Source organism: Phyllosticta capitalensis, assembly GCF_038381095.1.
Source record: "Phyllosticta capitalensis strain CBS 128856 chromosome Unknown BKA78scaffold_5, whole genome shotgun sequence".
Taxonomy (NCBI): domain Eukaryota; kingdom Fungi; phylum Ascomycota; class Dothideomycetes; order Botryosphaeriales; family Phyllostictaceae; genus Phyllosticta; species Phyllosticta capitalensis.
This window is the reverse complement of record NW_027117443.1, coordinates 1,661,711-1,685,316: the sequence shown is the minus strand read 5'-3', so window position 1 is coordinate 1,685,316 and position 23,606 is coordinate 1,661,711. Positions and strand designations below refer to the sequence as shown.

The 23,606-nt window shown below is 54.0% G+C and overlaps 6 protein-coding genes across 6 annotated transcripts; 2 read left to right on the top strand and 4 right to left on the bottom strand.

Annotated features, from left to right (window-relative positions):
- Positions 1-743: 743 nt before the first annotated feature.
- Positions 744-1,270, top strand: BKA78DRAFT_138340 (uncharacterized protein). Its single transcript, XM_066882708.1, has one exon. The coding sequence runs from the start codon at positions 795-797 to the stop codon at positions 1,146-1,148; it is 354 nt and encodes a 117-aa protein (XP_066744496.1). The 5' UTR covers positions 744-794; the 3' UTR covers positions 1,149-1,270.
- Positions 1,271-1,309: 39 nt separating this feature from the next.
- On the bottom strand, positions 1,310-2,781 carry BKA78DRAFT_370366 (uncharacterized protein; the record flags this gene model as incomplete). The annotated part of the gene is made up of 2 exons (XM_066892675.1): positions 1,747-2,781; positions 1,310-1,684 (listed from the first exon to the last, which is right to left on the bottom strand). Exons 1-2 carry the CDS (start codon positions 2,395-2,397, stop codon positions 1,310-1,312), a joined length of 1,026 nt encoding a protein of 341 aa, XP_066744495.1. The 5' UTR covers positions 2,398-2,781.
- A 1,682-nt stretch (positions 2,782-4,463) lies between these two features.
- Positions 4,464-4,826, top strand: BKA78DRAFT_352931 (uncharacterized protein; the record flags this gene model as incomplete). Its single annotated transcript, XM_066891453.1, has 1 exon — positions 4,464-4,826. One exon carries the CDS (start codon positions 4,464-4,466, stop codon positions 4,824-4,826), a length of 363 nt encoding a protein of 120 aa, XP_066744494.1.
- A 9,686-nt stretch (positions 4,827-14,512) lies between these two features.
- BKA78DRAFT_314745 (putative heat shock protein 90 like protein) lies at positions 14,513-17,204 on the bottom strand. Its single transcript, XM_066888490.1, has 2 exons — positions 17,075-17,204; positions 14,513-16,890 (listed from the first exon to the last, which is right to left on the bottom strand). Exon 2 carries the CDS (start codon positions 16,862-16,864, stop codon positions 14,771-14,773), a length of 2,094 nt encoding a protein of 697 aa, XP_066744493.1. The 5' UTR covers positions 16,865-16,890; positions 17,075-17,204; the 3' UTR covers positions 14,513-14,770.
- A 1,500-nt stretch (positions 17,205-18,704) lies between these two features.
- On the bottom strand, positions 18,705-19,727 carry BKA78DRAFT_250992 (DNA repair protein Nse1; the record flags this gene model as incomplete). Its single annotated transcript, XM_066884619.1, has 2 exons — positions 18,705-19,534; positions 19,601-19,727. The coding sequence occupies 2 exons, from the start codon at positions 19,725-19,727 to the stop codon at positions 18,705-18,707; spliced, it is 957 nt and encodes a 318-aa protein (XP_066744492.1).
- Positions 19,728-20,106: 379 nt separating this feature from the next.
- On the bottom strand, positions 20,107-23,536 carry BKA78DRAFT_251338 (calcium permease family membrane transporter-like protein; the record flags this gene model as incomplete). The annotated part of the gene is made up of 4 exons (XM_066884644.1): positions 20,107-20,372; positions 20,422-20,584; positions 20,631-21,611; positions 21,668-23,536. The coding sequence occupies 4 exons, from the start codon at positions 23,534-23,536 to the stop codon at positions 20,107-20,109; spliced, it is 3,279 nt and encodes a 1,092-aa protein (XP_066744491.1).
- Between the last annotated feature and the right edge of the window lie 70 nt (positions 23,537-23,606).

Sequence of the window (23,606 nt, the reverse complement as noted above, 5' to 3'; positions counted from 1 at the left end):
CGGCCGTCCGACCGTCGCTTGCCCCTGACAGCACATTAACCCCTTACTTCATCTCGCCATGTCTCACAACCCACACCACAACCAGCGGTTACACGACTGCCAGCAGCAAGCTTTTCTCTGGGAGACCTGCTCGCCACTGGGAGGACCATTGAGATCTGTTCATCGGGAAAAGGCGGTGGTGCGATGATCCAACAACCTACGAGGCAATCAAGCAATCAGACTTCTCTTCACCACAGCACCACAACAAACCTGCCACCGGCCACCGTCCAACCAAACCCAGCCCCTTGCATATCCGCCCACACCACTATCCCCTACCAGGCCCGGCACGCCCTCGCCGAACGTGCGCAGCGTTAGTTAGCGCGGCACGACACACACCCTCGCGGCGAGACCGACGACGCGTGTGGGCAGGAATGCAGGGTTGCTTGCCGCGGCAGCACGAAGAGAGGAGAGGCGGCGAGGCGAGGAAAACGAGATGAACGTGACGACGAGATTAGGTTTATGCAGGCGTTCGCGCGTGCCTGGCATGAAGTGTGATGAAGAGCGGCGGCGGCCGGGTGGTGTGGTGTGGTGTGGTGTGCGTGGCGACGGCGGGAGCGGAGGAATGGAGAGAGGGGAGAGTGGGATGGAATGAATGGTATGTGGTGGACAGCGTGGCTGTTGGCGTGGCGAGGAGATTTTGGGGTCGATCGTGGTATGCGGGTGTGGGTGCTTTGGTAGGCGCTGCGTGTCGTCGGAAAGATTGAAGCAAAGAGTCTCTGGAGTTTAGAATCCGGTCTGATTGTGATACCTACTAGATGTTGACGAGTGAGTCGCTCAAGAAAGCGAACGACCAGATGAGCGTGTCTGTACCGTATGTACCTAGAAGCAAAGACGCCGGTGTACCTTTCCGCCAACTTCCTGTTTTCCTTCCAGGTTTTCCAGCATCACACGGACCTCGTCTCCTTCCTATTCGCGAAGAAGACACATCAAGACCAACCCAATCCACTGATGCGTGCAGAATCGCATTCAAAATGATCCAGAGAAAACCAAAACCCGACCAACACCTGCAACACCATGCAATGCCACCTGAACAGAAACCCGGGTATCAAACGCCACTTTTGATGCAAGATGGACCAACACAGCCAGCACTGCAACAGCAACGGCCGTGAAGAAACCCCGCGCCACGCCATGCCACGCACGTTCGCACGGAAAGGGCAACGGCCTGTCTCGCACCTTCCGACCACTGCCCTCGATCATTCCTACAGCGCCGTTTTTTGTACTCAAGAAAGCTAAGCTGGGTGCATGACTTCTTGACTTCTCTTCTGAATCACTAGTTTTGTCCAACACCACCCACAAAGACCAGGTCCTCGTCGGCAGGGTCGTCTTGCTGGCCAGGCTGAGACTCTGTCTTGTCTAGCAGCTCGAGCGATGGCAGCGCCTGCTTTGTCTCTTCCGCGTTGGCTTCGGCGTCCATGTTGTTGGATGGGAGAGTCTGGACTGCGCGGCTTGTTTCCTTCGGGTAAGGACTGTCGAGTTCCAGCCACTCGGAGTTGAGTGAGGTCGTGCTCGTGCGAGCGATGATAGTCGATTGTTCGAGATGGGCTGGCGAAGTCGTGGCGGTGGCAGGAGCTGAGGACTTGGGGTCGTCAATGCGATCGCGGTCGTCGTGAAGCTCGGGGTCTGAGGCATGGGCTGAGCTCGTGTCCTAGTTGTGGGGAAGCAGGTTAGCAATATGACTTGGTGGAAATGGATGGAAGATTGGACTACCGCATCCATATGCTTGCCGGGCTTCTCGTTGTTTCCAGCATCATCGACGACACGGCAGAAGCTAGCAAACATGTCTCGCATCATGTCGACGTAGCTATGCATGTTGAACTTGCACGTCTGGAAAACGTCATTGCCACGCTTTGGGACTTTGTCGTCTCCCTGCAAGCGGTCGTGGATGGCCTTCAAGCTGGCATGAGCAGACAGAGACTCTCGACACTTCAGACCGATAGCGACAGTCTCTTCGTCCAGTTCAGTCATCGCGCTCTTGAATTCGTCGCGTCGGCTTTCCAGCACCTGCTCGCCGTCGGGTAGCTCCACAATCTCCCAAGGGCCTTGCTGGATCAGGTAGTCCCGGTCGTCGGCATTGAGTTTGTCGATGCCTGCGTCGTACAGGACTTTGTCCAGCTGTCTGAGATGAGTGCGGTTCTTCAAGAAACAGACGAGTTGCTTTCGTCTGCTCCGGCGAGTAGCGTTGATCTTTTCAATGTCTTCGGCCGTGAACCGAGTCTTGGGCGCAGATCGCGGGCTTGTGGCAGACTGCTCGAGCTGCTCTTGGTGGTGTCGGATTCTTTCCAATGCAGGGCTGGGTGTGCATGGCTGATCGACAAACGGGTCATCCAGATTCTGGATGGAGGTAAACATGGATGACATGGTTGACGTGAGTTGGATGACAGAGAAGGACCGTGTCAGAAGAGAAGTTTGTTTACATTTTGCGTCGACTTTTCGTGTTGGTGTGGACGTTCGAGAAGCTAGGTGCGATGCGCCGTCGAGAGTTGGACGGGGCAGCGACTGCCAACTGAACACTTCCTACCCACCCCAATTGCACAGCTGGAATCGAAACAAACGACATCTCCAAGCAGTGTTTGGGGTTACAGGGAGCATTTAAACTGCCTAATCGCTGTCCGTTGGACGCTTCAGTATCAGAGAGCTACAAGACTTTTGAATTTGAAGCTGTGGAGAATGATCCAGGGAGCATTCGAGCACACTGCCTAGGAGGTGACATCTCTTTCTAGGCCCGCTGTGCCTGTCCAGTCACTTGAGCAGTTCCGCAAAGGGACTCACTCGCCGGACTGCCACGACTCCTATTCAACGAAACCACAACGTAGCCATCATTTTGGACGGCGGCTCTGAACACTGCCCCCTGAACATCTCTCCCTCAATACTACGTCTCTCACGACTCGACCATGGGCACACAGGTCAAGTCCATGAGAAGAGCATCATGGCCGGGCCAATGGAAAAAGAAAAATTCCATAAGCACCATGACTCGTAATATGACCAAGCTCTTCAAAAGCAACGACTTCAAATCTTACAGCAGAAAAAACCAACGAATTCCAATTTTGAGAAAAAGCACAGTCCAAATGAGCAGACCCGTGGCAATGGAAATGATGGGCAAGGCTATCTGATTGACGGCAAACACCACGAGGCAAGCGTGATGTCAATTGCCATAGCGCGCGGGCGACGGTGCCGCATCGGGCTCATCAACGACAATCGTTGTCGTCGTCGAACAAGCTGGGGTGCGTCATTTTGGCCCCAAGACGTCCGAACTTGGGAATGAGATGGTGGTGTGTTGCGTCAAGCCGTCTTGGGCTTACTGGCTTGAGAGGAGCTGGCGGTGCTGATGGCAAAACAGACTTTGCGACGGTTGCGGATAACGTTTGGAATGAGCAGATTTTGGGCGACTACCGGGCAAGACACGCGAGACAGGTGGAACATACGGGCGTAGTGACAAGGGCAGTCGAGTTTTTATATGGACAGTAACTATTGATGGGCGTGCACCTGTCAGGTGTTTGCGGGGCTGGCCCACTGACTCGACGTGTGGACCGTGGGAGCGGGCGATCAGCCGGTGTTGGCGCACTGACTGTGTATGGCGGAAATCATTGTCGATATTTAAACAAAAAGACGTTGACGATGAGGCGTTGGGAGCGTTGGGAGGATGATGGTGGTGGTGGTGGATGCCGATGGAGGAAGCAGCTAGTATGCAGGCGCGTCGGGGAATAACAACAGAAGGAAGTGCGTACCTACGGCAGAGGAATCGCCTCGTGTCGACTAATGGCAGCCACGTGTGAGAGGACGACGCCCGCGCCCCTGATGTCCTGCAAGTGTGGGTGGGTTGCGGTAGCGTAGGGTTGGCTATCCGGGTTCCGTTCTCTGCCTGGCTCGCGTCGCCCGTCGCCTGTCGCCTGTCGTGGGTCCCTGTCCTTTCCTTTCCTCTCTGCCCTCCACTCCCACTTCTTGCAACTACAACTACTCTCTGCAAGGACATCTTCTTTGGCCTCGCACTGCTTTCTCCCTGTCACCATCAACACCATCTTCGCTCTTCTCCCTTACCGGCCGCCGTCTGGCTCTGTGAAACTCGATACGCACGGCCGGCCCAAAACGGCCCACACCATCTGCCACCCCAGCGGCCATCGCAATCACCCGCGCCCTTCCTACTTGGTCTTCTTCTCCACGCACCTACCACCCTCCCCCAGCCTAACCGACGACCTGAATACCTCCAAAGGCCCACGGTCCGACTTCTTGTTTCGTTTCCATCCTGCCTCATCCCAGCAACTCAACCCTCCTGGTCTGACTGAGCCGCCATCATGCCCACCTCGATTGAGTCTTCCAGGCCAATGCTGAACGTATGTTGACCCACTGCCCTACTTATCTCGTCCCGAGCCCTTCCTTCTTCACTCCCTCCACCCGCCTCTTCCGCAACTCCAACTGACACGACCACCATGCCAAAGCAATCCAGCAACGGCCAAAACCGCAACTCGGCGCGCCTGTCGACCTACTCCAACGCGCCCACCCTCACTCCCTCCATCGCCCCTTCGACCACCTCCTCCATTGACCCCCGTTCTGCCGACATCAAGGCCTGGAACGCCGGTCTGGACCGTCTCGAGGACAAGCGCCTCCAACAGCAGCGCTATGTCGTCTCTCCCGAAAAGACCGACTGCATGAGCAAGCTCGCTCTGGGCGCCAAACTCGACCGCGCCCTTGCCCGCCGCTTGAGCGAGCAGGACGCCGTCTTCAGACACCGCCCACGGGGCAGCAGCGTCGGCGAGAAGAGTGGGAGCGGAAGCGAGAAGGAAGACTCGTAGACGTCATCCCACCAACGGCTACATCTATTCCGATTCCTTGTTACGCAACAAAACATGGCCACGCCAGCACCTCATCCAACACCACATCGACCACCTAATAGCGGTGCTTCTGCGACGGGCACAGACACGGCGTCATCCGGATGTCACGATAGACCGGGAAGGTCCAAAGATTATGGGATACTTTAACGTGCGGGAAGGGGACTCTGGCTGCAGGGCGCATGGGCAGCTACATGTTTTCTTGATTTGTCTACTTGGGCATGCTCTTCTATTTTTTTCAACTGCGGGCTGCGGAGGATTTATTTCCATCATGTCTCAAACTTTCATGTTTCCTAGGCCATGGCTCTCTACCATGGGCGCTGGCTGGCTACTGCGGCGGATCCGATACCTCGCCAACACTTCTTCTGTCTCTCATCATATGGCTCGGAGGTATGTGGTATCCAGAGTAACGAAATGAGAAAAAAGGCCAGGCCGGGCTGATGTTTCGCAAGGCACTCACGGCGCTTGCTTGATACCCTTAGGCAGACGATAAAAGCACGCACAGCCGAGTTTCTTCTCACAGCACATGTCAACACTCATCACTGTGCTCGGAGCGGGGCATTGACGCTTGAGCAGCTCACGCCACCGGGACGAGGGCCCTTTACCCTGTCCCTGCCAAACCTTCACACAAGGCGGGTCCACTGAGTCGCCATTTCGGCACCACTCTAACTTTGGCGCAAAAATGGTGCTCTAGTGGAAGTCGACAACTGGAACCAAGGTACGCGAGCAAACGCCATGTGCCCACGATTGGCCTATCTTCAGCTCCACTTCCTCCTTCAGCGGCTGCCTATCAAGCGTGGCTGACCTGCAGCATGGCCGGCCAGTCGAGAAGAGGGCCCCCGGCCAGACGAGAGGGCACCATTGGGCAAGGCGGCTGGCTCGTCTCGAAGCAGAGCGGCATGCGGGCCCCGGCCGTCGGCCACGTGCGGCAGGGCAGCCAGGACCAGGGGGCCCTTGTCGCAAAAATATGGGCGAACCCTCGCTGCTCAGCACTCGTCGTCTTTTCGACAAGTAGGAACGCTGCGATTGTTGTGCGTTCCGTACGCAGCTGCGCAGACGCTGCATCCGACCAGCCCTTCTGTCGCGTGGGTCAATTGTTGCCATTGGTCAGGGTCGTTGTCGCCTGCATACACAGTACATACATGTTGTATGCAGCAGGTATGTATGCTTTGCAGATGAATTGGATGCTTTTCCCTCGCGACCAATGCCAGCTCGGCACTCGTGCTTTGGCGCGGTAAATACAGCAGCAGCAGCACACTCTCTGCGGAACCGTCTTGGATCAGCGACCAACTAACCACGCGGGACGGGTACCTACGGATACTTTGGCAAGGACACGGTTGTCAGGACTGAGGAGAGACACTGAGCCCTGGGCGATGATGCCTTACGCGAGGCTACCTGACCCTGAGCTTGCCTCCCTACCTCTCCCCGGTCGGACACGCGCCGTTGGTGGGGAGGTTGCTGTCTGTGGTCATTCTGTTGTCATGTCTGCGCGCTGATGCTGGTGATGCCGATGCTGATGCTTACAGGCAGATGTCATGGGCGAGCTGGCGCATCCCCTTTCGCGTGCGGATGGTTGGTTGTGCAACCCCAGCCTTCACGCTGCACGCACGCGCAGCAGCAACTTGCAAAACTTCCAATTGCCGTCCCAGCAGCACCATGTCGTTCACGTCGCGTACGGGAATCCTTGTCCACAATGCCTGTCGACCATGTTGCGCCTGCCGCCCGGACCACCGGCGCTTCCATGACTGGGCGAGCAAACAGGACTAGCGACCAAGCTACCGACCTACCTAACCAGCTGCAGGCGGGTCGGAAGAGTTTGAGATGGATGATGTTTTGCGTGTCTTTGCTGAGTAGCGTCTGATGCAAAAATACATAGGAGTTGGTTGGTCTCAAATGTTCGCTTTGGGTGCCTTGTTTGGGTATGGTGGATAGGTAAGTTGGTGTTGACCATCGAATTCAACTTGTCCATGTCGTCCCTTTTCGGCAGGTCCCGCGATTCATGAAGGTCGCTCTTCCTGCTCGAGACAGAATCTCCTTTCAAGCCTGCTCAGAAAACAGCGCTGGCTCTTTGGTACAGACTCGAATCCTCCCTTTCGAATCTTTGGCGCTGTAAACTCCTAACCTCCTAAACTCCTGTAGCTATATCCAACCTCAACCGTCATCGCTCGGAAAAATCTGCTCCTCTTCAGCTCCCACCGGTTCCCACCACCCAAACTCGGCGCAACCCGAAAAGCACCACCATGACGACCACCTTCCCGCGCCCAATGCCTGCCCGGCACACGCAACCTGGAACACGCGAACCGGGCGACCGAGTCGTTTGTTCGCCGCCGACCTCGTCTCGACGTCTGAATCGGATCTCAACTCTATCACACATGCGCAACGCCAACCTTACCCGCTGCAATGGATGCCCCACCCACACCCTGCCGGCGGCGAAGACGCTGCTGACTTGATTGCTGCCTGTCTCTCTATTGCACTGGCGGACTGGCAGACTGCTGACTATTGAACAGAAAGAGAGTCTCGGTGCCCAATTCCCGTCTCTCGTCACGTCAACACCACCAGCTTCTCTCAGCGCCGCGCCCACCCCCTCTCCTCATTTCGAAATTGCAGCAATCTGCGTGTTTACTCACCATCTTCCTGGTTGGCCAGTCAGGTCAGAACCCACTGTCAATGGTCCAACCGTTGCAACAAGTCATCAAATCCAAAACCCTATCTGCGCTTGGGTCTGCGCAGTTTTACGCTTTCCTCCCCCCCCGGCTTCCGCATCTACCCGTACCGCGGCGCAATGAACGCTGCGAACCGCCACGCGAGACGCGTCGCCCCGCTGCACGTGTTGGTGGAGATGTGGGGACGTGTGGGGAGTTGGGAGGGGCTTGGATTATTGTTGATTCAGACTGAGTGGAGGTCTGATGAGCTGGGACAAACCGCATAGTGTTGGTTGAAGTGAACCAGACAATTCCTCTTCTGACGATGAACGGATTGCGTGCCAGCGTCCCAGGCAGCAGAAAAACTGCTGGAGATGAGGAGGCTGGAGGCAAAGAAAAGAAGTGCACCGAGTTGACACCTCCAAACCATCTTCCAGCCTCCTTCTCCTCTGGTCGCCCCTTTTGCGCCCTCAGACGCGGCCCCGTCGTTGAAAGCAAAGATCCTGGAGACTCTATCATTCTTCGACATGCGTCTCTATAAAAGATCTACATGATGCAACAACTCAGTGGCCAAGACAGATTGGAGCTGGATCACAGGCTGCAACCTATCCATCAGTCTGTCCACCACTACGCAGCTCTTCGCTCGTCACAATGCCACGCGATCCTTGATGCGTGACCTAAGCTACAACTGACTGGCCTGAAGCCAGTCACTCGCCCTTCCACGTGGAAGGCTAGTGCTTCTCTTGTTGCCCCTTTGAAGACATCGCTCAGGTTTCCCCAAAGCAGAAACCAACAGGCTTTCTAGCATTTGGCACCTGCAATACAAGAGCGCTTGCACTTGGTGTCTGGTTCTTTCTCGGCCGCGGAGTTCCGTTTGTCGGGGAGAGAATCCCTCCGTGTTGAACCAAGCTGTTGAGGAAAAGATGACAAGGAAGTTTTGCAAGGGGCGACATATCAAGGACGTGATAAAAGACGCCGTTGAGGGATCATGACGCTGGCGGTTGCTGACGGACAGCGTTCCCTCCAAGGCTTGATGTCCATGGAAGTGTTCTGAATGCCGAGCAGGAAAGAAAGGAAACAGTGAATGGGTCAACTGGGATCTTCGGGAAACCAGTGCCCAGATGGCCGGGCGTTGTCTCCCAATGGACTCAGCTCCCGGCGATTATTGCAAGCTGCAACTCAAGTGTGGAAAGAGCGGGTTCTTATAGTCAAGGCTTGTTGGCCCCTGAGCAATGGCTCTCGCGAAGTAGTCAGGTGCTTGAGCACAGGGTATACCTTCGCTAAGGTGCTGGAAAGACTTGGACCATTTGGGCCGTGCAGTTTAGAGGAATGGGTGGTACGCATCTGGTAGGTGTTGCTCGGGTCGTCAACAAGGTTCGGTGTTGGTGAGCATCAATCATTCGCAATATCTTGCTGCCATCGCTGGGTCAAGCGGTTTCGAAATCCCAACAAAAGGCCAAGACAAAGGTTTGAGGATGTGCGCTATGAAGACCAGCAGTAGAGGTATAGGAAAGTCCCATGGACGCTCGAGACTCCACGGCACTCGTTGCAAGTCGCCGTGAAAGAGTCGAAGGGAGTGGCTGCTTTTGTACCAACGACAGCTCTAGTCCCGGACCGTGATCGGCGGATGTCAGTTACGTGGTGTCGGAGCACATGCTCAATACAGAATTCAGCGATTGCGGTCGAATCTAATCAGCAGAGGCATGCGGAGAGCAGCCGTGGTCCTAATATGGCCGCAGCCTACAACTTCCATGAGTATGAATGGTGCAGTCAATCATCATCGTTCAGTGTCTCCATCTCACTGCTTCTTCCGAGCATGCCGTGCAGTCCAGCGAACCTCAGTGACCAAGCAAACTGCAAACAGCGCCAACAACCGAAAAACCAGTGTATATTGGAGTTCGATGACGCAAAGTAGATCGTTTTGCTCTCAGGATTCAATGCGTTGCGGTGCTCGTTGCATGTCGCAGTAGAAAGCTCAAAGAGGACACTTTTATATGGACGACGCCTTGGCATTAGTGTCGCAGTCACGGGGATTGATCATGTGCAGGATAGCGAGCACGCTCTGTTGCTTCTCGCAGGAATCCTGCCAATTTTGGACAAGGTGGCTGAAGAAAGAGAGACTGGACATGTTTGGCAAGCAGCAGCACTTTCGTACAACAGTGACACAACATACTAGAAAAAGGATGTTGTTGGCCAGAGAATGCAAATCTCCAGCTAAACGCAGCCGGTAAATTTCAAGAGTTCCAGAAGTACCGGCCAGCAGGCGAGAGAACCCAGTGCGCGGGTTCATCCTGATTGAAAGACAGGAGTGTCGAGCTGGCAATTCTTTGTTGTCTGCAGAGGCTTCGCGTTGCTCATTGCAGACTTGGGTAAGTGCGAGACTAGTTGCTTTTATACCGAAGACTTTGAAATCTGGATCACAGCTATGGTAGAAAGAAGACCACGTGCAAAGGCGCGTGGTAAGAGAAAGATCACGCGCTTGCGGAAAGATCAATGAACAGACTATTCGCAGTAAGTATTATGTTATTTGCGGCTTTTCATGGAGTGATTCTCCTCTAGACGAGTTGGCGAGCATCGAACACTGATGCTGTTTCCTTTCTTTGTTGTTTGTGAGCAACGTACAAAACACGACGCATGGCCTGCGGGAATATCGGAGTCGCAGCCAAAACCTCAAACCCAAGTCTGATGCTTGCTGGCTAGCTTTTGCAATGGAAAATTTGAGACAACAAAACGAATCTTGCCTCGATAATGGTTCTTGCGAGCTGAACAAAGTCTGAGTGCAAGACGCCTTTTATAGCCACCAAAAACGCTTCAACCCCTGAGTCACACATCACATGCGCAACTGCTTCCAGCTGGCACATGGCACATCCGGTGAGTGAAATACTTCCCTGAGGACGTAACTAGCTGGAGAAAATGGAGGAATGACTAGGGACAGGAGTGTGAAAGTCATTTCGGAACAATGTCGAGGAGCAGTTGACAACAAGGTTATTCGCGTCCAGCCCTCGTGGAGGAATGCAGTGGCGGCCGAGGGAAAAAAAGACTCCGAGTATGTGGCGTTGGATAATTTGTCGAGTGACGGAGAGCCCCAGCACAGTCCAAGTGAGGCAGCTTTTCTGCCGCAAACCTTGCGCCAGTCCTTTGGTGCTCTTTGCAAGTGGAAGATAGGCAGTGAGCGCGGAAGGGCCTTTTATACAGATCAAAGACACTACGATCTCTAGAAGATTTGCACAAGACAGTCAGGCGGCAATGCTCATGAGACCTCGGCAATTGCTGCCTCGATTGTTTGCTAGACTGCTTGAGAAAAGGTGAAGGATGAACAAACTTGGCTTGCAGAGGCCTGTCGAAATGTCATCATCAATTGATATTGATGAACAATGTGATGGAATTTTGCCGAGTTGGTCTTTTGACTTGGGAAATGTTTGGCGAGAAGGCACCGCGGGACAGTTGGTCCTTTGTTGACACCTTTCAAACGCTGTGTGCAGGCCTCAAGATGCTTGCTGATGGCAAGTTGGTGTGGAGGGAGGAAAGACGCTTTTATATGCATGCTGGGCGCTTTTCGCCCTGACAGTTGATCTCGTGAAGTGAATGAGGTAAGCACATGCAATACTAAAGCGAAGATGCGGGAATCCTTGTCTTCGTTGACAGTCAGACTGGAAGGCACAACAGTGGCATCAGAATACTCGGCTTCCTAATGAGATAATGAATAGTGCTGCTTGCCAAATTCTGAAAGAGCATTGTCTAACAATGAAGAGTTATCAGCAACAAGTCGCAAAACCAGAGTATGGTCTTCTAAGCTTGATAGGCGGCGTTCGGGCCAGGGAGACCGGAATGAGGAGTAGTGGCCATCGTTGGGTCTTGTTTCTGACGTAGATCGAGGCGTCTTGGTCTGCACAAATGCATTAGAAGAGAAGGAAGGGGTCCTTTTATATCTCGCCAGAACTCTTTAAGCCCTGATACGTGACCACTGACAAAATGCCTGACTGCCGCAGTGATGACACGTTCAGGCTCCTAGAATTCTAACCCAGACTGAGCAGGGAAGGTGGACGGCCCAAAGAGCGGCAGCTTTGTGATGGCGACTGCTAGCCTTGTTCGCCAGTGCTTTTGAAGAGCATCATCCAGCCAAGTCCTAATGTCGTCGTGACTTGTTCTGGCAGAGGGCACGTCCTGGCGAAAGACGCCAGTGAAAAGTAATCTTCTTGAGTCCTTCGATCTTCGAGCTTGATTAATGGAATTGCGGAGCCGGGAGCGACAGTGGATACATCGATTTCTTGTCAACGCTGCATGGCTTACGCTTTTTGTTGTAGGCCGCGGTGGACGAGCGAGCGGGATTACTTTATACCAATGGAGGACTGACCCCGGTCATGACCATCTCGGGCGCATGTCCGATGACAGAGAGTCTCTGTGGCATGTCGGACACTAAGACTTGCAACCAGGAGTTTACTCAGAAAAGGTGGTTGCAGTGTAATCGACAGCTTTGTTGAGCAGTGCTGTTGACTAGAATCATCGAAAAATATTACGGTCTTCTTGCTCTACCTGCCGGAGAGCGCGTGAAGTTCAACTAACCAGAAAATCCCACAAAATGTTCCAGTTCAGGTAACAGCAGAAGCAACAGTAGGGTTGGACAAGTCGGAACACAGGACAAAAGTAAAATTGGCGTCCTGGATCGGTTGCACATTCGCAGGGTCTCCAACCTGATGGCGTTGGCTGCAAGTTCGAGCAAAGATTCAAGAAGTCTTTTATACCCACGATTTGCTAGCCCCTGACTCAACAGCTTCGATGAGCATCACGCGGCAGGACTCGTAGCTTCCCTTGTGTCGCACCTGATCAGACGCGCTGGGCTGCCGCGAGCCTCAGGCCCACGTGTCCTGAGCGTAAATGAAGTATAAAAATTGACTGGAATGCCGTGCATCTCCCTTTCGGTTGTCATGTCTTAAGCTGTTGATTAGAAGATCTCTTCACAAAGGCCAAAGCTTGACACTGGAGTTTGTGGGTCTTCGGGACCAGTGCTAGGAGCCACATTGAATGACTGTTGCTTCGTTTCTGTCGTTGTCCTACAATGATGAAAATCGCAGGCAAACACTTCGATGGGAGTCAGCATCAAGCAACGCAGCTTTTCGTTACAATCCTTTTCCCAGGAAAGATGATGGAAGAGCGCCGCGAGGCTCGGGGCCTCGGAGCCCCGCAGCCAAAGTCTTCAAAGAGATAATCAAGGGTGGCACAGTCTGACTTGACAAATGTAATTGGGATACTTCATGAGACCCTTGAGTTGGTGCATAATTTGCGAGCACGCATCGAAGGCCGCATTTTATACTCCTCTCCTCGCCTGATCGCACGTGAAGGTTAGTCGACCGCTGCGGGAAGTACTCCAATTCGCGCCTGCCAGGCAGAACGGCCAGGCCAAAAGCCACGTGCGTAGGCCGCAGCACCTCAATCCCCTCAGACTCTTGACCCCTCGATCAGTTTAAAAGCCAACGGCTAGACCACACTGCTCCCGCCTCTTTCAACAGTGTGCGGACTTGTTCATTAGCCAAACTGAAAGACGAATGTCCGCGAACACCATACGAACATCTCACTTCCCGGTTTTGTTGGCTCCGGCGAGCCTGCTGTCTTCCTCGGGTCTCAAAGTCTGTTCACTTGCATCCTGGCTTGATCTTCAAAGTTCAACTTGATCATGGTGGCTACGTTCGTGGAGTCGAAATGATAGGCACCATCGCCACAACCATGTGCTCGCGGGCGCATGGTTTGCCTCGCGGGGCACAGCTGCTTGAAGGACACCGCAGACAGGAGGCCAAAAGCGCAGTCAGTTTTAGCGACAGTCGCGAAGTCGCACACGGGGCTTTCGCTTTTCCGTGGAGAGTCGGTAGTCGAGTGAGGTGGAGAAGCGAGGGAGACGCGAGTTGTTTTTATAGTCGTAGGTTGCCCCCTGGATGGTGCACTAGGCGCGTTCGCAGCGCGTGACCAGAGAGAGCGCCGTGTAAAGCATCACGGAGTCTGCGAGTGCTCATTGGGCGAGATCGATTGCAAGCCAAGCTGGAACGAAGAATCCGTTGTCCCATGGCGAAGTCATGCTTAGAAGGATGACACAGGTTCGACTCAATGCAATCAGCGACACAAGCATAAGAGGCGAACATGAACATTTCTTTGACATCTTTCATTCTTCACTACTTCAATTCATCCAGCAAGGTCCGTCCAAGGACACCTATCGTCGAACGTCGCAATACCTGTCAGCGAGCCGATTCCTACTGCGCTCTCCGGCAATAGCTCAATTGACAAAACGCATCAATCATTCAGACCACTACCCTTAAGCTCTTCGTTCCGCGGCAGCCGCCTGTGCGACTCTCGGCAGTGTCGTGTTCGACAAGAGACAGGCTCATCATATGCATGCGCAGGGCAGTAAAGGATGTCGCAAGAACGCTCCATCAACGCGGCAGACTTACGTGCGGAACTTCAAGCCCAGGCGCATACCGTTGGGATGTGCCGCGAAATGAGATTCGAGTGATCTGGATCGACGACCGAGAATGTTAGCCGTCTGCAATGGCAAGAGGATTGCTTGCGAAGGGTGATTGAGAAGGCGTTGATCAGAAGGGAATTAGGGTTTGGTACGAAAACGCGTATGTCCGCAGCAGTTGCTCGGAAGGGGAATCGCGAATCATCATTGAAGCGCCGATGCTGAGAACGGATGATAAATGTAAAGACGTACCTTGTGATGGAGGTGAATCGAGCGAGTCTTTGTGAATGGATACTGAGCGTCGTGTCCTAGACTTGTTCGTGTTAGCCGCGTTGTCCGACAAATTTCATGAAAGAATTTGAGAGGAGGTCAAGTCAGACAGTGGTTAAACGTCTCCGCCTTGAAGGTCTCGGAAAAAGCCTCTAGAGTGAACAATCATCATGTAAAGGGAAACAAAACAGGGGAAATGGAAGAAGAGTAACGTACCTTGAAGCCATTCGCGAAAGGCGAAGCACAAAAAATCCATCAAGTGCTGAACAAGTCTTTGAACAGGGCACAAGAGGCTGAAATCGTAAACTTTTGAATTCATCTCTTCCTCTCATCCAAGGAAGTCTTGGTACTAAGCTATGGCACTAAACCCAGAAACTAGCTCGCAAGCCGTGTCCCTCACGTCCCCCCATTACGCCAGTAAACTCTGATGCAGTAAAGGTGAATGTGCTGCCCAATGCCTTGATCGGAAAAACAGAAAAGAAGAGAAGGGTAAAGGAAAGCCATTAACAACCGTAACCCGTGAAAATGGAACGAAGAGGACTAATCGTTTAGTCAACCTCCTCCATGGCGGACTCGCCGGCGACCTCGGCAGGAGCCTCCTCAGACTTCTCCTCGGCAGTCTCGACCTGCTCGTCAACGTTCAGGCCAAGAGAGACGAGCTTGTGGATGCGCTCGGCGAACTGGACGGGCTCCTCAATGGTGAAGCCGGAGACGAGCAGCGAAGTCTCGTAGAGCAGGTTGGTGATGCTCTTGACGGTGCGGTCCTCCTCGCCGTCAGTCTCAACCTTCCTCTTGAGCTCCTTGATGATGGGGCTCTTGGGGGAGATTTCGAAGGTCTTCTTGGAGCTCATGTAGCTGGACATGGAGGTGTCACGGAGGGCCTGGGCCTTCATGATGCGCTCCATGTTGGCGGACCAACCGAACTGGCCGGTACGGATGGCGCAGGGCGAGTCGACGAGCTTGTGGGAAACGGTAACCTTCTCGACCTTGTCGCCAAGGACGTTCTTGAGAGCCTTGGCGAGGTTCTCATACTCCTTCTCCTCAGCCTCGCGGGCAGCCTTCTCCTCCTCAGTCTCCTCGAGTTCAAAGTCCTTGGTGATGTCGACGAGCTTCTTGCCGTCAAACTCCTTGAGCTGAGTCATGGCGTACTCGTCAATGGGGTCAACGAGGAAGAGAACCTCGAAGTTCTTGTTCTTGAGAGCGTCGAGGAAGGGCGACTTCTGGACAGCCTTGAGCGACTCGCCGGTGATGTAGTACATCTGCTTCTGGTGCTCGGGCATGCGAGTGACGTAGTCGGCAAGCGAGGTGGTCTCCTCACCAGACTTGGTGGAGTTGAAGCGGAGGAGCTTGGCGAGGGCAGGGCGGTTCTGGGCGTCCTCGTGGATACCGAGCTTGATGTTCTTGCTGAAAGCGGTGTAGAACTTGTCGAACTGCTCGCGGTCCTCGGCAATCTCGTTGAAGAGCTCGAGGGTCTTTTTGACAATGTTCTTGCGGATGACCTTCATGATCTTGTTCTGCTGAAGAGTCTCACGAGACAGGTTGAGGGGAAGGTCCTCAGAGTCGACGACACCCTTGACAAACGACAGCCACTCGGGGATGAGGTCGGTGGCATCGTCGGTGATGAAGACGCGGCGGACGTAGAGCTTGATGTTGTTCTTGGACTTCTTGGTCTCGAACAGGTCGAAGGGAGCGCGCTTGGGAACGAAGAGGATGGCGCGGAACTCGAGCTGACCCTCGACGGAGAAGTGCTTGACAGCGAGGTGGTCCTCCCAGTCGTTGGAGAGGGACTTGTAGAAGGAAGCGTACTCCTCCTGAGAAATGTCTTGAGGGTTCCTCGTCCAGATGGGCTTGGTCTTGTTGAGCTCCTCCTCCTCAATCTTCGATTCCTTGACCTTCTTGGTCTTGGACTTCTTCTCCTCCTCGTCGTCGACCTCCTCGACCTTGGGCTTGTTGTCGTCCTCCTCGTCCTTCTTCTCCTCAGCCTCCTCATCGGGAACCTCCTTCTCAACCTCCTTAAGGACGTGGAGGTAGATGGGGTACGAGATGAACTCGGAGTGCTTCTTGATGACCTCCTTGATCCTGGCCTCGTTCAGGTAGTCGAGCTGCTCCTCCTTGAGGTGGAGGATGATCTTGGTGCCGCGGCCAATCTGCTCGCCCTCGGTGTCCTGGGCAATGGTGAAGGTACCGCCGGCGGACGACTCCCAGATGTACTGCTCGTCGTCGTTGTTCTTGGAGACGACGGTGACGCGGTCGGCAACGAGGTAGGCAGAGTAGAAACCAACACCGAACTGACCGATCATGGAAATGTCGGCGCCAGCGGAGAGAGCCTCCATGAACTGCTTGGTACCCGAGCGAGCAATCGTACCGAGGTTGTTCACAAGGTCGGCCTTGGTCATACCAATACCGGTATCCCGGATGGTAAGGGTCTTGGCCTCCTTGTTGGGGATGATGTCGATGCGCAGGTCCTTGCCCGAGTCGAGCTTGCTAGGGTCCGACAGGGCCTCGTAGCGGATCTTGTCGAGCGCATCCGAGCAGTTGGAAATCAATTCTCTCAGGAAGATCTCCTTGTTCGAGTAGACGGTGTTGATGATCAGGCCGAGAAGCTGAGAAATCTCAGCCTGGAACTCGAAGGTCTCACCCATGGTGTGCGAGGTAAAGGTGCGGAATCCTGCGCGAGAGATGATTAGCAGCTGATCAATTGAGAGTGAAGTGCGCCAGCGATTGAGCTCAGAAGCTCAGAGCTGCAGCCTCTGACCAAGAATGATCCAGCATCGCAACGCGATACCGTGATCTGAGGCAAACAGACGAGCTCTGAGGTCAATCAGGCTGGAGGAAGCGCCGGGCTAACTTACTGTGTGAAGGGGTATAATTCTAAGAAAGTCGTGAAGAAGAAACAGGTGATGCGCGCGATTGAAAGGTGCGGCGTGAGAGTGTGGGTTTGATGTGGTTCGTGAAGAAGAAGACGTGTTGAGAAGAGGCTTGGGCAGGGCTTTAAAACTGCGTCGCTGCCAGAAAGACGGAACCTTCTCGATACTCTGGGAGCTCGGGCCGATAGAGGGCCCGGGCTTTCCCGCCGCCTCCATCTGCGGCAACCACTTGATCATGAAGCGCAGCCGCAACACCAAATCTCTCTGTCCTATTCTATCCAGCTTCCAGAATCCTCCAGCGATGTTCTGGCCAATACCTCAATACCGTAAGCCAATATTTCCGCTCCGGTAGTCTTGGCGACCTTTTCCGAGCTCTGCGAGCGCGACCAAAACCTGAAGACCAGGCAAACAAGCAAAGCGGCGCAGAGGATCGCATCGCTGTGGGCTGCAGCCTGACCTAGACTGCCAGCTCTCAGTAGTGGGACAGCATGGCCACATGTGAGGCCTGCACATGCTGATGCGTGGGGCCTTGGTCGCTTGTGGTGATAAAACTCTTCTTCGCCCGGGCAACGCGCACACCATGTTGGATCTCGCCTGGTCATGGCTCAGACGGATCTTCAGACCCTTTGGCCTTGCTGGCCGTATCAACCACAAGTTCTTTTTGTTGTACAACAGGATGCATTGCTGGACGTCTCCCCAGGAAGCATTGAATTATAGAAACGAACCACGTGCTCGACATTTGACTACTAATCCAACTGAGTTGCGGTCAATTATTGCTGCCAGGTCCGACAGGGTCCTTCTTCCCCGCGTGTTTGCGTCTGGTCCCATGTCGATCCTCGTCCAAACCACTGTATGCTGGTTGACAACCATGGTAGACTGCCATGCCAAGTGCTGCCATGCCAAGTGAAAACCAGAAAGACTTTTCGGTGTCAGATTTGTTCGTCGCTTTCAGATGCACCTGCATGTAGAATGGCGGAGGTGGAGGAGGACGGCTTCACTATATGCATCTATCAAAATCTGCGCAACTGATAAACATGTACCTAAAGAATACGATCACTCCGCCTGTGCCATTTCTCAGCCCCAGCAATGATAGAAGTAGAGTTGGACATGAATGACAATTTATTCATCACTATGTAGCTTATCGACCTCCGTATTGTTCTCTCTAAATCCTGTTTGCTCTCCTCCCTCCCTGTTCCTCTTTTGGTTGATGGACGATCATTATCTTCAAATGCTCCAGTTTCAAAAATGACAGTCCATACATGGGATTGTTCTCTTCAGATGTTTGCGCGCTCGCACAAGGTAAACGGGGAGGGCAATCGCAGCGTGTAGTATACCACGAGAACCAAACCCTATCCCACAAAGTTTTGCCCAACCCCTTCGGCTTCAAGCCTCTGATCGAAGGTGTTAGCAACGAGGCAGTGGGCAGCGGTCCCAGCAGCATGCGGTCTGTCTGAGCTGTGCGGGATGGCGGTGATCCCTTGATCTTGGAAGCATCCGGAAACGGTGGTGTCTCTGAAACCGGGAGACGTTTGGCGGTGGCGAGTTGCGGGATCAGTGCAAGCTGCTGTGCAATAGCGATGAGACCAGAATCTGGGTAGAAATCTCCTGGCCAACTTCAATCACTGTCTCCATCACTGTCTTCGTCCATCATGCTACGCCTCGAAGCAGCGGAAGCGCCGCTTGCTCTGGATGCTGGTCTTGCCGCCCTTTCCCCAACAAAATTTTCCTCTGTCCACTCCTGCTTGCACGTTGGGCATTTCTTGTCGGCGGCTCCTTGCGCCCTGAAGAATTGTCGCACGCAAGCATCATGAAGCCTGCATTTGCAGGCGCGGTTCGAGCAACGTTGGCCCACAGTGACAATCTCGCGACACGCCTCACACATCTTGACGCGCATGCGCGCTGCCGCTTCGACCTCCGTGTCGTCCTCGTCCGGCGCTTCGTTGTACATTTCCATGAGCCAACCGCGCAGCTCCATGAGGGCACGGGGCGACAAGGAAAGATAGCCTTTGCGGCTCTTTTCGAACCAGCCTTCTTCGACAAGATTCTCAAGACACTTTTGCGCGTCCGTCATGCTGAGGGTGGAGCGGGCCGGAGCAGGCGTACCATCAGCTTGCTGCGTCTCATTGTTGCGAGGCGCCTTGTGTAGTTGCAAGGCTTGCGTAGAAGTGATGGCCATGATTTCAGCTCGTGGTGTGTTGTACGTTTCGAACATGGCGTCGAGAACCCGCTTCACGAAGGCAATCTCATCGGCGCTACGGGTTGTGGCTACCTGCGTGAGCGGATCTGATGTGGTGTTGACAATCGCCCAGATCCGTGTGCGGTCTGCCGTTTGGGTGCGGGTGCTGCGGATCTCAAAGTCTATCGGCGAGAGTTCGTAGTTGATGGCTGAGATGTAGCTTGTGACATCGGCTTCGGTGATATCTGCGGTAAGGACTGGGCGAGTCTCTGTATTAAAGGATCAGTCACTTGGCCTAGACCGCATGTAAGCAGATGAGAGAGAGGAAGAGATACCGTCTCGTGCCGTGAAGATGGCCGCAAGCACGCGCTGTGCCTCTTCGAGGGTCATGGTTGAGCGTGCCATGAACGACTGAAGGAACGCACGATGCGTATTGTTATATGGAGCTTCCTCGTGTTCCATGGCGGATCAATTGGTAGCCTTGGGTATGGTTGAACAAGTCACAGAGTTGGTGGTGGGAAGACGCGAAAACCGGGAAGACGCGTCGAGCCAGTGGCCTGTGCAGATGGCCGCCATGGATCTCCGCTACAGCTCTCCCCGCATCCAGCTTTGCACGGTCCCCTTCTCCACAACCACACATCCTAGGACTGTTGTCTGAACAAGATGGCCACGGGCTTCGCAAGACACAGCATTTCTCGGACGGATCCAGTTTTGCTCAGTGCAAACGCCGCTGCTATGCCTCCAAATTATACCAGCCATAGCTGGTCTACATTCAAACTGATCTGTACCTATACACGTATCGCCCGCAATAGCATCCCACCCGAGAGTCTATCCGAGCGACTTAGAAAGCCTGTCCACTTTTACTCCTCCCGATAGTATGAAACTGTTGGCTGAATTCATTCCCAATGGCGAGCGTGTCGAACCGGTCGATGCCCATGATGTCCATGGTGTTGTAGCCAGACAGATAGAAACCGAGAACCACGACCAAGTACGACAGAATGAGAATGGAGCCTTTGAAATAATTGCTCTTTCCTTCTCCGTACATGTACGACAAGAGGAAAATGCAAAGAATGACGGTGACCATGTCCCACTGTGGGAAGATGAGAGCTGTATCTGTTAGCAGGAGAGTACCGTGTTCATGGTAGGGAACTCTTACAGAACGTATGGTCGGCCATCCTGCTGGAATCCACGTACTGGCCGTGAATAGCGCTGAACAAAACCAAGGCAGGAATCTGAAGCAGGCAGACTTGAAGGGCATAAGCTGATCCAATCTCCATCGACAAGGCAATGTTGCCGTTCATGGCGAAAGAAATGGCGTTCTGTCATCGTCAGCAACGTTCGCTTTCTCCATTCTGGAATTCTTACCAAAAACTCAGTAGTGTTCGGCACCAGGGCAAAGAGAGTGATGCCGAGAAACTTCTGGTCAATGTCGCTATTCTCCAGCACGGCGTCGACGGTTCCGACCAGAATTTCAGCAATAATGGCGTATGCGACGGTAGCCGTGAGCAGAATGACGGCAGACTTCATGCGGCTCCAGTTGGGTGCGTCGTGACCGCCACTTGGTGCCGCGTGGCCTTCATGGGCATCTACGTCTTCACCAAGAGCCATACCCCTGTTGACGGGTGGTCTTTCGACGTGACGGGCGCTAGAAGTTGCGGTGTGCGACGTCCTCTTAGGGTGCTTGGTCACATCGCGAGCAGCCACGGTTGCTGCAGTGGCAGCCATTTCGGCCACTTGACGCACCAGATTGTGGTTGTCTTCTTCAGACATGCCGTGCAGAAGACCGCGTCCGCTCCTGTCATCTGCGTGTTCATCGGCCTCGTGGGGAGGAGCCAGGTGCGGAGTGTTTGCGCCAGTGCTCTGAGTGGTGCTCTGGTGAGAGGTGTGCTTATCCAGGCTAGCATCTGCCCCTGATGGAGAGAGGCCTGCTTGTTTCAGGGATTGACCAAGAATGCGCTTGTAAAGCGCAGACTCCCGAATGTCAGCTCGAGGCAGCGTGCCGTAGTTGGGTACATGATCTCCAGCAGGCGTGTGCGGTGGATGATGACCCCCAAGATGCCCGCTTGTGCTGAGTTGACTTGCTGTCATGTCCACCTTTTCGGGTTTCTTTTCATCCAGATCACTGCTCCAGATGACGGCAGCGTGCGTCCTAAGGGTAAAGAGAAGACCAATGACGTATGACAGGAACAACATCACGGCTGCAAACCAGGTGAATGGACGAACTGCTTTTACAAAAAACTTGTCGTGAATCGTTGGCGTTTGCGCAAAGTAACAACGACGGCAGTCTCGTGCGTTTCCAGACGGTTGATCCGAGCTAGAGCTACAGCCATGACAGTTAAGCTCATGCTACATGTGGTGGTCAGCTTTGCAGAAAATGCATGTTCTTGACGCAGGCGACTTACACTTCCGTAGATCTGGTAGAATAGAGTTGGTCCGAACGCGCCGATCATAGCAAACAGAAGCATGGTTGACGTCACACCCGCGGACTTGACGTTAAAACGCTGCGTCTTCCTCTTGAGCGCACCAAAACACATGGAAAGACCCGGCAGAAAGAGGATACCAGCGTGAATACTGCCGATGATACTTCCTTCGACGAGTTGAGCCTTACCTTCATTCAAAGCAACGCAATATAAGAAGACTTCCACAACGGTCGAAAAGAAGGCGTTGATGGTCGCACCAAGCCCCATGGAAGACTGCGCAGAGATCGATGCAACGGCTTGTCCGATAAAGTACGCCAAAGGAATGATGGAGAAGAGTGCCAGGGCGAAGATCAGGAATTGGTTGGTCAGTGGAATATCAAGACCAAGAGCTTTGTCGAGGACGAAGTAGTCGAATATGACGAAGGCAACCACACCCAGGAGGTTGAAGAGGAAGATGTTAGTACCGTCGATGGTGTACTTCCAGTACTTGATGCCGACAGCCCTGTATGTGCACAGCAGAACGGAAGAAGCTGAGTCTCCGGAACGACGAATCTCCCTGCTATCCGAGTGGAACGACAAGGCCAGGGGATGGCGACGCAGGTGGTCGAACAACAAGTAAGTTACCCGTCCCATGGGTATGCTGAAGACGAGAAGCCAGCAGATGCCGGAAACGAGGAGCAACAGCGGAGTGAGCAAACCGTAAAACACAATGAAGAAGATGACTCTTCCCACGTTCCACTTGCCTCGTCCAAACAATCTCCGCTTGGTGGTTCCAGGACCCGAATCGGAACCGCTTCCTCGGGTTGGTCTTCCGAGGAGACTTTGCGTCTCGTCGGCCGAGTCCATGCTGTTGCGACGTCGACCAACCAGCGACTTGTTGTTCGAAGGACCAAAGAACAGACGACCTTCCTCAATGTCGCCGCTCTGCCATTGTTCGTACTCACTGATACTGCGACCTTCACCCTCATCCTCCTCCAAGTATGCCTCGTCCTGCACAAGCTTGACGTATTTTCCAAAGGGATAGAGTAGGTACCAGGAGAGGCCCCAGAACACTTTTCCATACGCCACGGCACCATCAGTGAATCCCACGAGGAAGCATATCAACGCGCCTGCGGCCGAAAGGAGTGACAGCCACCATCCAAAAAGAAGAGTCCAGACGAGATTGAAAAAGATGAGCCAAGGACTGACGAAGCCACCAGGGGTGGAGTGAATGTCACCCTCGGCTGTCTTCTGGACCGATCTATTCTTTTTGTACAACGCGGGCTTCCAAATCCTGATACCGAATGGATGTGTTTCATTGATGGCTTCCTGGCGGTCTCGCAAGGTGAAGCTCTCAGCGTCGCTAAGATCCGCGTCGTCCTCTTCTTCACCCAAACCTTCTTCGCCGGAGGGCGACTCCAGCTCCCGCTCCTCTTCTTCTTCACCTCGCACCGTCTCTTCTCCAGATGATCCAGGCTGTCCGTCGGTGGGCGCAGCAGCATGAGTGGCCATGAAATCTTGCTCGTCCTCGGCAGAATCTACTTTTGCGAGGGTCGGGTGGTGCGCCTGGCGCCGGCGGAGAGTGGAAGGCACGCGACGCAGCGAGCCGGTGGACATCTTGGCCTGCTTCTGCTGCTGGAGGAGCACATCATCGACCTCATCCTCGGCGTCGTCGACGGAGAAGCCTTGGCCTCTATGCAGGCGCGTAGTCGAGGTTGTGCGACGTCCCATGGGGGGCTTCTTTTGGGATTTGGAGTTGGCGGGCTGGTCGGATTGAGCTTGAGCTTGCGCAGGCTGTCTCGCGCCGGTCGACGAGCCTGCAGATGGCAGCGAGGGGCGGTTAGCCTGCGTGCCTTTGACGGTGTGATACATGTCTGGTAGGGTCAAAAGATAGGTAGGGATTGGGCCATACCAGCGGCGCTACTTTGAGCTGGACCGGGGC